Source organism: Thamnophis elegans, chromosome 15 (genome assembly GCF_009769535.1).
Source record: "Thamnophis elegans isolate rThaEle1 chromosome 15, rThaEle1.pri, whole genome shotgun sequence".
Classification (NCBI taxonomy): domain Eukaryota; kingdom Metazoa; phylum Chordata; class Lepidosauria; order Squamata; family Colubridae; genus Thamnophis; species Thamnophis elegans.
In genome coordinates this window covers 41,492,780-41,505,948 of record NC_045555.1, presented here as the reverse complement: position 1 = coordinate 41,505,948, position 13,169 = coordinate 41,492,780, and the positions used below count along the sequence as shown (strand labels likewise).

Here is a 13,169-nt window from a genome sequence, read left to right as displayed (position 1 = left end):
TTTCTAACCCCACCCTCGCTTATCCTGCGCGCCCTCCTCCTCCTCCTCCTCCTCCTCCTCCCCCCGGGAGAGGCGGGCATCCGAAAGGCGTGGAGCCTATAAAAGCAGCGCCAAAGGCCCCAGCGGAGACTTTCCCAATTCGTCGCAGAGTCCCTCCAAGGATACTCAGGGGAGGAGAAGAAACCGCGCACCGGCTGGCCGCCTTCCTCCTCTTCCTCCTCCTCCTCCTCCTCCTCCTGCCGCAGGTTGCTTAAGGCGAAGATGCTGGCGCTGCGCGGGCGTGGATCCTGCCGGGCGTGGACGGCCGTGGCCGCGGCGCTCTGCTTCTCCGCCTGGTTCGGCACCGCCGCCGCCGGCGTCCCTTTCCACGCCAACGCCCTGGGCTCCAACTCCATCAAGAACCCGCCCCCCGGCGGCGGGTCCTCGCTTAGCGGCGGCAGCGGGGCCATGTACGACGGGAGCAATAAAAGCCGCGCCGGCGATTCGCAGAAGGTAAAGGGAGGCGGCGGGGACCGAGCTGGGGATGGAGGGGAGGGGGTGGCCCGGGGACGGCCCTTGGCTTGCCTCTCACCTGCCCCTCCGCTTCTGCCCCTCTCGCAGCTCGCCTTGTGTGATGCGGACGAGGATTGCAACGCCGACGAGTTTTGCCCCACCCCTGCCCGGGGGGGCGTCTCCGGAGGAGGAGGAGGAGGAGGAGGGCTGGTGTGCCTGACCTGCCGCAAACGCCGCAAGCGCTGTTTCCGCAACGCCATGTGCTGCTCGGGCAACTTTTGCAACAACGGTAGGTCTTAGGGTCCCAGGGAAGGAAAGGAAAGAAAGAAAGAGAGGGAGGGAGGGAGGGAAGGGGGGAAAGAAGGGAAGGAAGGAGAGAAGGGAAGAAAGGAAGAAGGGAAGAAAGGAAGGAGGGAAGGAAGGAGGGAAGGAAGGAGGGAAAGAAGGGAAGGAAGGATAGAAGGGAAGAAAGGAAGGAGGGAGGGAAAGAAGGGAAGGAAGGATAGAAGGGAAGAAAGGAAGAAGGGAAGGAGGGAAGGAAGGAGGGAAAGAAGAGAAGGAAGGATAGAAGGGAAGAAAGGAAGAAGGGAAGGAAGGAAGGAAGGAGGGAAGGAAGGAGGGAAAGAAGGGAAGGAAGGATAGAAGGGAAGAAAGGAAGAAGGGAAGGAAGGAGGGAAAGAAGGGAAGGAAGGATAGAAGGGAAGAAAGGAAGGAGGGAAGGAAGGAGGGAGGGAAGGAAGGAGGGAGGGAAAGAGGGAAGGAGGGAAGGAAGGAGGGAAAGAAGGGAAGGAAGGATAGAAGGGAAAAAAGGAAGAAGGGAAGAAAGGAAGGAGGGAAGGAAGGAGGGAAAGAAGGGAAGGAAGGATAGAAGGGAAGAAAAGAAGGAGGGAAGGAAGGAGGGAAAGAAGGGAAGGAAGGATAGAAGGGAAGAAAGGAAGAAGGGAAGAAAGGAAGGAGGGAAGGAAGGAGGGAGGAGAGGGAAGGGGGGAAGGGAAGGGGGGAAGGGAAGGAAGGAAGGGAAGAGGGAAGCAGGAGGGAAGGAAAGAGCAAGCGGAGGCCACCGTAGAAACATTCTTTTAAAGAGTCCGTCCGGGAAAGGCATTCCTCAGCGTCCGAAGGATTATCTTTGGTTCTTTTGAGAGAAGGATTTTGGGGGTCCTTGGAAAGGGGTAGAGATCGTGTCCCTCCAGTTTGCTCGCCTGTCGTGCCTGGACACCTCCAGGTAGCAGTGCTTGGTAGCTCCATGATGGAAGGGACTTGCCGTCGTTTTTCTGGGATTCCCGGCCTTGTTTGCACTCCTGGGGTGGGGTGGGGTGGGTGTCTTGAACCCAGGTCTTCTAACTTAACGGGGTTTGGTGTTTTTTGAGCTGTAGGGTTTGAAGTAAAGAGTCCCGTCTTGTATCCCTTCAAGGAGAGTTTTGTTGTTTTTAAGGCCAAGGGATGTTGGCAAAAAAAGAGGAGGGGTTAGGTTGTAAATTCTAAGCATCCTTACTTTTGGAATAAGGGGGATTTAGTCAGAATAAAGGGCAGTGGCTCAATAGCTTAGACGCTGAGCTTCTCGATCAGAATGGTCAGCAATTTAGCAGTTCGAATCCCTAGCACCATGTAACAGAGTGAGCTCCCATTACTTGTCCAGCTTCTGCCAACCTAGCAAGTTCAAAAGCATGTAAAAATGCAAGTAGAAAAATGGGGACCACCTTTGGTGGAAAGGTAACAGTGTTCCATGTGTCTTTGGCATTTAGTCATGCTGGCCACATGACCACGGATCATGGTCTTTGGACAGCACTGGCTCTTTGGCTTTGAAACAGAGATGAGCACTGTCTCCTAGAGTCGGGAACAACTAGCACATATGTGCGAGGGGAAACTTTACCTTTATTTAGTCAGAATAGAGCTGGAAAGGACCTTGGAGGTCTTCTAGTCCAACCCTAAGCAGGAAACCCTATGCCATTTCAGACAAGTAGCTCTCCAGTCCTTTCTTAAAAGCTTCCAGTGATGAAGCCTTTACAACTTCATGAAGGCAAGCTGTTCCACTGGTTAACTGTCCCCACTGTTAGGAAGTTTGTCATTAATTCTAAATTGCTTCTCTTTACGTGTGATAATATAAGTTGTATATTCCATATTCTGGAATGGGTTATGCAAGGAACAATACATGCTATTTGGACTTGTTTAGGAAGGGCTCTTAGAATTCTGCAATTATAAAGAAGCAAACATTCGTTATTAAATGTTACATATGGTTTCATGCATAAAGTTCCTTGGATACAGTTTAATCATCTTCTTTTCTCTGCATGAGCCAAAGAACATCTTAACCAGCATCTTTTTTTTTTCATCGTGGGCTGTTCAAATTTAATAAAGTTCAAGCAGAACCTGGATATTTTCCCTCCAACATGATATTACTAAGCTCGAAAACCTTTTTCTGAGGCTATCCTAGTATCTCAAGTCAAATTTTTGAAAAAAATCTGATGAAAATATAACATTAGTGCTTGGGCACACTCCTTGCTGACACTCAGGCTCCAATGTTAAGGGAAATTCCTATGATAGCAGAAAACCTGACCAAAAAGAGGTTTGCACCAAGCCATATATTTACATGGTTTGGATTTAGAATGAATCTTCTCTGTGATATGTAGATGGTTTTTGCCTAAGGGGAGAATCTGCAGTCTTCTAGCATCTGAATAGTGAGCCAATGTCCAGGAATTAAATATAAATATATATAATATATATAATATATATAATATATATAAATATATAATATATAATATATATATATATATATATATATATATATATATATATATATATATATATATATATATATATATATATATATATATTTATTTAAGTCACAACCCCTGGTGTGCCCAAATATGGGAGGAAGGTCACACTTCCATTCTCTGTCCTTCAGCTCGTCACAAGAGACCATCCAGACAGAAACCCAATATTTTTTACTGTTGCCTTTTTGTTACATTTGTTATGTTTGTGCTGATAAATAAATAAAGGGAGACTAGTATAGATCTATTTCAAGCTATTTAGCTCTCATCAGCTAGCCATACCCTTACTGGGAATCGAACCTGTGCTCTATTGCCTCTTAGGCAGATGTGTTAACCATTGAGCTACAGAGCTCGACTCCTTATCAGCCAGGCCAGGGTGAAAGGTATATATTTAAAGTCACAACCCCTGGTGTGCCAAATATATATATATCTCCTTGGGAAATTGATAGGTATTCATGATTTTCCCCACCTCCCTTATCAGGTATCTGTGTAGAATTTGACCATTTTCATTCTGGACGGTTTGAAGAGATCATCATAGAAAATTTTGACCATGCTACTTTGGACTCCCATGTGAAAAGGACCACAACATCTCAAATGTACCACTTAAAAGGTAAGGCCAACAATGCGCTGCTTTTAAATCCAGAAAGAATATTTATTCCAGAAAAGAATAAAACAATTGTAATGTTTATTTCATTGCTGAAAGAATGTGCCTGATTTTGGGTGTGAACTTGGAGTACATAGAATATCATCTGTTAGAGGACTCTGAATGCCTTCTGGAAAGCAATTCAGGTAGTCCTCGACTAATGACCCAAATTTTCTGTTGCTAAGCGAGACAGTTAAGTGAGTTTTGTGCTATTGTATGGCCTTTCTGCCACAGTTGTTAAGTGAATCACTGCAGTTACTATCTTAGTAACTTCTAAGTGAATATCGCTTCCCCCTTGACTTTGTTTGTCAGGTCACAAAAGGTGATCACATGACCCCAAGACACTGTGACCGTCATAAATATGAATCACTTGCCAACCATCTGAATATAAGTGTGAAAAAACAGTTAAGTCACTTTTTTTCCAGTGCCGTTGTAACTTTGGTCACTAAACAGACTATTGTACGTTGAGGACTACCTACCTGTACAGGTTCAATTGCTGTTAGAAAGACTTCTAAGGGCGCTGTGGACATGCTTTTTGGTGTCCTCTTCAAACTCGTACCATTATGTGAGCGTTTAGTTATTTAGATTGGTTTTCAATGTCTGTTCATTTTTGTCAGCATTTCATTTGCATAGTTCTATGGGGAGCTTTTCCAATGTTCCAATTGTTCCTCGCAGACAACAATTTAATATGAATAGCAATAGCACTTGGACTTACATACCACTAGTATAAAGTGCTTTACAGCCCCCTCTAAGCAGTTTTACAGACTCAGCGTATTGCCCCCAACAATTTGGGTCCTCATTTTACCGACCTCAGAAGTATGGAAGGCTGGGTCAACCTTGAACTGCTCAGAATCGAACTCCTGGAGAGAGCAGTGAGTTAGTCTGCAGTACTGCTTTCTAACCACTGTGCCACCATGGAGTAGATCACTTCTCATAATACTATTTAGCTAGAGAATATGATCTTGCTTGTTTACTTACATGGCTTGAAGGAGGCCTGCTCCTGTTTGCTATGAGAGCTTAAGTATTTGACACAGGACCAAAGGGTTTTATAGTTTGATAACTTGTGGCAGTATGTGTGGCAGGCACACTTAACTATTTCCCCCTTATGGTTGATACCAATAAGGTAAAAGTTCCCTTCGTACATGCATGCTAGTCGTTCCTGACTCTAGGGGGCGGTGCTCATCTCCCATTTCAAAGCCAAAGAGCCAGCGCTGTCTGAAGATGTCTCAGTGGTCATGTGGCTGGCATGACTAAATGCCAAAGGCGCATGGAATGTTGTTACCTTCCCACCAAAGTTGGTCCCTATTTTTCTACTTGCATTTTTACGTGCTTTTGAACTGCTAGGTTGGCAGAAGCTGGGACTAATAACAGGAGCTCACTCCGTTATGCGGCGCTAGGGATTTGAACCGCTGAACTGCCGACCTTTCTGCTCGACAAGCTCAGCATCTTAGCCACTGAGCCACCTGGATGCCAAAGATGGAAATAGTAGCAAGCCAGGCTTTCTCTCAAATCTATTAGATTCGCTCAGCCTTCTCCATCTTTCTGCTTCCTGCAGTCTGTCTGCTCTCTACTCCCATTGCCCTTCCTTGCCAGGCTGCTGAAATGATAATGGGAAGAGCATCAGGTTGGTGACAGTTCGGTTCCACCACAAAACCGCGTTCGACTAAAGCGCGCTTGACGAAACCGTGTAGCTGACATCATCACAGGGCGACAACAGCGCGGAGACAGAAGCACGCTGTAAACGCTAAACCTAAAATTAACCCCTAAACCTAAACCTAACCCCCCTAAACCTAATCCTAAACCTAACCCTTAACCTAACCCTAAACCTAATCCTAAACCTAACCCTTAACCTAACCCTAAACCTAACCCTAACCCTTAACCTAACCCTAAACCTAACCCTAAACCTAACCCTAACTCTTAACCTAACCCTAAACCTAACCCTAAACCTAACCCTAAACCTAACCCTAAACCTAACCCTAAACCTAACCCTAAACCTAACCCTAAACCTAACCCTTACCTTAAGTTGAATCGGCTTGCTTTCAAAGCGCTATTTAAAGCGCCCTTCTTTCTCCGCGCTGGCTGTTGTCGCCCTGTTGATGACGCCAGCAACGCGGTTTAATCGGGCGCGCTTTAGTCGAGCACAGTTTTGTTGGGCGAGTTGTCCATGGAGAACGGACAGTTCTCCATGGACAACTCGCCACAGTCAACTTGTCTCAGGACAACTCTCTGGGAGACAAAAGTTACATTAATATCAAAGAAAGGGTGGAATAGAATCATTAAAGCAAGGATGAAAAAAGAAGGGACAGAATGAAATGTGAATGACAAACATTAAAATGACTTTTAATTTTAAATAATTGAATTGTTAAATTATCCCACAGTGACTATGGAGATTCTCCGTCATCCAGGTCATGTTTGTCCCAAAAGTGCTTTTTATTTTTATTTTCCCAAGAGGCAACTGGACTTTCTGGTGTTTCTTTGAGAAGACATTTCGCTTCTCATCCGAGAAGCTGCTTCAGCTCGAAGCTCTTCTCCAGAACTGAAGAAGCTTCTTGGATGAGAAGCGAAACGTCTTCTCAAAAGAAACACCAGAAAGTCCAGTTGCCTCCTTGGGGGAAGGGGAGAAGGACCTTTGGGACAGCCATGACCTGGATGAGCTCCCTAGTCACTGTGGGATCGTTGAACAATTCAATTACTTAAAATACAAATTATTTTAATGAGCGTTGTCCCATAGCAAGTTAATAATGCATAAGGGCACCAGCGTGCTTACCATCCCTATCCTACATCTACTTGTATTAATTTTTGTTCATATCCATGTTTATATTTACATCTGCTATCTTGTACATGTTTGACAAACTAATACTAGTACTTGAGAGACCGCCTGCTGCCAATTACCTCCCAAAGACCCGTTAGATCACACAGGGTCGGCCGCCTCCGGGTTCCGTCTACCAGCCAATGCCACCTGGCTACTACCCGGTGGAGGGCCTTCTCTGTGGCAGCTCCGGCCCTTTGGAACGAACTCCCCGCAGAGATTCGGACCCTCACCTCTCTCCAGGCCTTCCGAAAAGCCGTCAAAACCTGGCTTTGCTGGCAGGCCTGGGGTTGATGAGTTCCCCTCCCCTCTCGACCTGTGTGGTTGTGTGATTCGTGGCTATTTTAACTACTTGTATTGTGTTCTATGTTTCCCTTTTCCCCCTTTGAGTTGTTCGCCGCCCTGAGTCCCTCCCAGAGAAGGGCGGCATACAAATAAAATAAATCTAAATAAATCTAAATCTAATAAATACAAATAATAATAAAAATAAGTTGGCCACAGCAAGTTGTGAATTGTCCCATTCCGCAACAGCAATAGCAATAGCAGTTAGACTTATATACTGCTTCATAGGGCTTTCAGCCCTCTCTAAGCGGTTTACAGAGTCAGCATATTGCCCCCAACAACAATCCAGGTCCTCATTTTACCCACCTCGGAAGGATGGAAGGCTGAGTCAACCTTGAGCCGGTGAGATTTGAACTGCCGAACTGCCAAACTAGCAGTCAGCTGAAGTAGCCTGCAGTGCTGCATTTAATGACTGCGCCACCTCGGCTCAGGTTAGGGAAGGTTTTCAAATGACCTCAGTACAAAAGGAGACTGTGAACAAATATTCTGTACTCTCAACTCTCTTGTCTCTCTTTCCTAAGGCCAAGAAGGCGCTGTATGTCTTCGCTCCTCGGACTGCGCTGAAGGACTCTGTTGCGCCCGTCACTTCTGGTCCAAGATTTGCAAACCTGTCCTTAAGGAAGGCCAGGTGTGCACCAAGCACCACAAAAAGGGCTCCCATGGTTTGGAACTCTTCCAGCGGTGTTACTGCGGAGACGGACTCTCCTGTCGACTGCAAAAAGACCACACCATTAGCAACACTTCAAGATTACATACTTGCCAGAGACATTAGCGGTGTTGGCTTTTCTTCGAATCCTGATGGACTCAGAGGGACCCTCGCTACAGGAAAAAAACCTTAAAAGACTGACGTTATTTTTTTTCAGAGTTTACCCTAAAGTACTCTGGCATTTCCCCCTGCAAATGGAGTACAAGGCATGTTTCTTTCAGAAACTATTTTTCAAGTGACTAATTGCAGTAAATTACTGTGTCTGTAAATTCTTGGGTGTGGCACTTAACTGTACACTGTACGGAATTTTAATTTTTCCCAAAAGTGCTGCATGATGTCTATTCTGACATGCGTTAATACACACTGGTTTTATTATATTGAGCGTAAGCATTGTTTGGTGGCAAGTTTAATAAAATCTTTTAAATATGCCTTCTTCTCTGGTGATCTGATGTTTAATTAGGAAAGGCTTGATTGATTGATTGACTTAGTTGGCAGACTCCAGTGTGCAATACTTGAGAGACCGCCTGCTGCCAATTACCTCCCACAGACCCATTAGATCTCATAGGGTTGGCCTCCTCCGGGTTCCATCTACCAGCCAATGCCACCTGGCTATTACCCGGGGGAGGGCCTTCTCTGTGGCAGCTCCGGCCCTCTGGAATGAACTCCCCGCAGGGATTCGGACCCTCACCTCTCTCCAGGCCTTCCGAAAAGCCGTCAAAACCTGGCTTTGCCGACAGGCCTGGGGGTGATGAGTTCCCTCCCCTCTCGACTTCTGTGGTTGTGCGACTGTTGTTTACTTTTATTATTTGTACTTTGTTTTTTATGTTCCCCCTTTTTTTCCCCCTTGAATTGTTCGCCTCCCTGAGTCCTCCTGGAGAAGGGCGGCATACAAATAATAAAATTCCATTCCATTCCAATATGGGAGTCCAACAATTCGACAAAATTCTGAAAGTCAGGCTAAACCTAGACTGGAGGTATGTGGTGTTGGATTCTTGTAAATCAGCAAGCAATACTTTGCCTGAAAGACTTAATAATTCCAGTTCACACATTGTGTAAAGATGTGGTAGCCTTTGTATTAGCCTGACTTAAGTCAATAGTGGCTTGCTTGATAAATTATGTTAAAAATGAACCCTGGTTTTGCACAATGTTGGAGCTGGGCCAGGGGTGGGTTTCAACCGGTTCGCAGCGGTCCCTGCGAACCGGTTGGTCGCCGAACCCGGAAGTAAGTAACTTCCGGGAATGGCGAAGGGCGCGCCCGCCCGCGGTCCTTACCCGGTTTTGACGAGTTCTGCGCTTCCACGCATGCGCAGGACACATACAGCGCCTGCGCGATCGTCCAGGAGCAGCTGGAGCATCGCACAGACGCTAGTACGCATGCGTGCACCGCGTGTGTGCACGAGGACACCGCCCCCCCCCGTTCCAACCGAACCGGTTGGAACGGGGCGAGAAACCCACCCCTGAGCTGGGCCATTCTTTTTGTAAATGGCAGAGGAGTTATGACATAAGGCAAATAAGGCCTTACATACATAGATACTCCTTTACAGATAAAAAGCTATTGGTCTGCAATTTGAAGACTTACCATTAAAGTTAGGACAAGCTAAGCTTCTATGAAAAATGAAACAGATTTCGCGGGTCGGCTGATAACCACGCATGAATGCCAATCCTGAGCATTGTAACGTGTTGCATTTTTTAACCTGCTGTAAAGAAAGTTTACTTTTGGAGGTTATTTCACTGATTTTGCCTTCATTATGACAAGTGACCGATTAGTGATATCTACTGGCCTGTATATGAAAATAATTTTATATGGAGTTCTTTGCTCTCAGAAAGTTGTTTTTCCCCTCCAGGACTGGATAAATTGGCATAATTTCTCCAATTCTGGTACATGATTTATGTACTGTATCTTTTTATAGGAACATAAGTACTATAAATAGGTATAAATCTCAAACTGATAGAAAAGCTTTTTTTTTTAAAAAAAAAAATTACAAATAAATTCACCTTCAGTCAAAGTAACCCCAAAGCAATATTTAGTGCTCCTGAAAACAGCTGGGATTCACCTGCCTCCTAAATAGGCCATTTTAGAAAATCAAACAACTCTTGAAATTCAGCCAAATTCTGATGCTTGTCAAACTTTCTAAGATTGTTGGGCAATTTACGAGTGTTCCTTGAGGAGGAGGAGGGGTGAGGCATATTCTCTAGGACATTATTGTGCTTTGATCATTATGAACTGTGTTATGTATGTTTTATCCGTCTGCAGGGGTATCAAACTCAAGGCCCGGGGGCTGGATCTAGCCCACAGGATATTTACATCTGGCCCGCAGGGCCGCCCTGGAAACAGTGAAGGTGTGCTGTGCTTCTGCCAGAGAAAATGGGCCCCTGAGCTCCGTTTTCAGCTGCCACGGCCTCCTGCAACCCTCTGTCAGTGAAAATGGAGCTCCGGAGTGGCACATGAGGCCCTCCTGAGCTCCGTTATCACTGGCAAAGGGTTGCAGGAGGCAGTGGCAGCAGAAAACGGAGCGCAGGAACCAGGGGTGGGTTTCTCGCCCCGTTCCAACCGGTTCGGTTGGAACGGGTCCGGCGGCGTCCTCGTGCACGCGTGCAGTGCACACATGCATACTAGCGCCTGTGCGATGCTCCAGCTGCTCCTGGAGGATCGCGCAGGCGCTGTATGCGTTCTGCGCATGCGTGGAAGCGCAGAACTCGTCAAAACCGGGTAAGAAACGCGGGCGGGCGGGTGGATCCTTCGGCGTTCCCAGAAGTTACTTACTTCCGGGTTCGCCGACCAACCGGTTCGCGGGGACCACCGCGAACCACCTGAAAGCCACCCCTGGCAGGAACCCATTTTTGCTGGCAGAGCACTTGGGCCAGCACAGGAGCCCCTGACACTAGTGACATCGAGCTGACCATGCTCACCCTGTTCCACATCCCCCCCCCCCGAGGTCAAACACGACTGATGCAACCCTCAATGAAATCAAGTTTGATACTCCTGGTCTACACATTTCTGCCAAAAGACAGCAACTGAAATATTTCACAGATCCCCACCAACTGGTCTCGAATGTGCCACCACGAGTCATGGAGTCACGACAGATTGGGGCGGCCTCTATACTCTACAATTTTTTTTTTAAGTAAGCTGGCTAGCTTTATTGCTATTTCTCCAACATGGATTCCATCCACTGGTGGGTTTCAAATTTTTTTGGAACCTACTCTGTGGGTGTGGCCTCCTTTGTGGGAGTGGCTTGCTGGCCATGTGACCTGGTGGGAGTGGCTTGCCGGCTATGTGTTCTCTCTCTCTCTCTCTCTCTCTCTCTCTCTCTCTCTCTCCTTCCTTCCTTTTGTCTCTCTGTCCCTTTTTTCTTTTTTCTTTCATCTCTCTCTCACTCTTTTTCTTTCTTTTTTCTTTCTTCTTTATTTATTTCTTCCTTTCTTTTTCTCGCTCTCTCTGTGTCAGTCTGTGTGTGTGTGTGTGTGTGTGTGTGTGTCAGTGGTGGGTTTCAAAATTTTTGGGAACCTCTTCTGTAGGTGTGGCCTGCTTTCCGGGTCCACTGGTGGAACCTCTTCTAACCGGTTCGGTAGATTTGACGAACCGGTTCTACCGAACTGGTGCGAACTGGTAGGAACCCACCTCTGATTCCATCCTTTCCCCAATTTTTCAAGAATGTAAGCTAAAACCTCATCGTTATGATCGATGGGTTTCCTTTGGCAACTGGTGCGCACAAGCAGATCTGTGTGTTTCTCTCCTCAATCTGACTTTTATCTCATTCACTGAGCTAGAGCGCTTTCTGCAGACTCTGTCAGCACGATATCAAAGCACAGGAAACACAGTTATTATCACTTCTTCTAATGGAGTGGAGCTAAACATTTCAAGGGGGGGAAAGCTCCTAATTGCTCCTCCCTTTGCAGGCCTCTGTCTGTCCCAGGAAGTTGCATCCCCATTCGTCTCTGTAGCTTCGGTGTCAGGAAGACACAACAGAGAAAAGGAAACAGGAAACCCGCTAGTTGCAAAAAGAACAGATTCCCCCTCCAAAGGGGATCCTTAGGAGGGAAGATGGCCAATTAAATGATGCCTTTTCTAACCACATCCTTCCTCCTCCTCCTTGCCTGGCAATGTTTCAGATCTGGGTCTCCTTAGGAGAGTGGTAACTGAGTCTCTCTTATAGCCATGGGGTATCCTAAGGCTTATATGCAGAGGATTTTATTACCAGGGGTTAATGGAATGGGGGAAAGGAAGAAAAAGGCTCAGTATCTATAAATAGCGATAGCACTTATATACCGCTTCATAGTGCTTTACAGCCATCTCTAAGCGGTTTACAGAATCAACATATTGCCCCCAACAATCTGGGTCCTCCTTTTATTGACCTCGGAAGGATGGAAGGCTGAGTCAACTTTGAGCCGGTCAGAATCGAACTGCTGATAGTTGGCAGAATTAGCCTGCAATACTACATTCTAACCACTGCGCCACCATGGCTCTTAAAGATAAAGCATCTTTAATCCACGCAACTATAGAAATGTTACACCTATATTAAGTATTCCTTGATGTACTCATTTGAGAATTATATCCGAAAATAAGCGTTTAATACAGGTAGTCTCAACTTAACATCCATTTGCTCAGGGACCATTAGCAGTTACAATGGCACTGAAAAAAACGTGACATGACCATTTTTCACGCAGTCGTTGCAACATCCCCATGGTCTCATGATCAAAATTCAGATGATTGGAAACTGGTATGTATTTATTATGGTTGCAGACGCCTGGGTTCAAGCAACATCAGCCTGGGACCATTAAAAACCATCTGGCTAACTTAACAATTTTAGGAATTCACTTAACAGCTATGACAAAAAGATTGTAAAATGGAGCAAAACTCAACAGCAGCTTAGCAATGGAAATTTTTAGCTTGGTTATGGTGATAAGTCCAGGACCTATGTCCATAATTGAACTCAACATTTCAATATGATGTTCAATATGATAACAGCTAGAACATAGAATAATAATACCACATACCACACACCACTTAGACTTATATGCCACTTCACACTGCTTTACAGCATTCAGAGTGGTTTACAAATGTCAGCCTCTTGCCCCAACAATCTGGCTCCTCATTTTACCAACCTCGGAAGGATAGAAAGCTGAGTCAACCTGAATCCAGTGAGAATCAAACTGACAAACTGCTGGCAGCTGGCAGTCAGCAGATGTAGCCTGCAGAATTGCATTCCAATCACTGTGTCACTACGGCTCTTGAGTTAGAAGGACCTTAGAGGTCTTCTACTCCAACACCCTGCTTGAGCAAGAAACCCTAAACCATTTCAGATGAATTATTCTCTTTTTGAAAGCCTCCAGCGAAGGAATATCCGCAATATCTGAAGGCAAGTTGTTCCATTGGTTGATTGATCTCACCATTGGGAAATTTCTCCTTAGTTC

General features: G+C 46.0%; 1 protein-coding gene across 1 annotated transcript; it reads left to right on the top strand.

The window, feature by feature from the left end:
- Positions 1 to 261: 261 nt before the first annotated feature.
- Positions 262 to 7,944, top strand: DKK1 (dickkopf WNT signaling pathway inhibitor 1). The gene is made up of 4 exons (XM_032231678.1): positions 262 to 492; positions 601 to 781; positions 3,739 to 3,867; positions 7,573 to 7,944. The coding sequence occupies exons 1-4, from the start codon at positions 262 to 264 to the stop codon at positions 7,821 to 7,823; spliced, it is 792 nt and encodes a 263-aa protein (XP_032087569.1). The 3' UTR covers positions 7,824 to 7,944.
- The last annotated feature ends 5,225 nt before the right edge of the window (positions 7,945 to 13,169 follow it).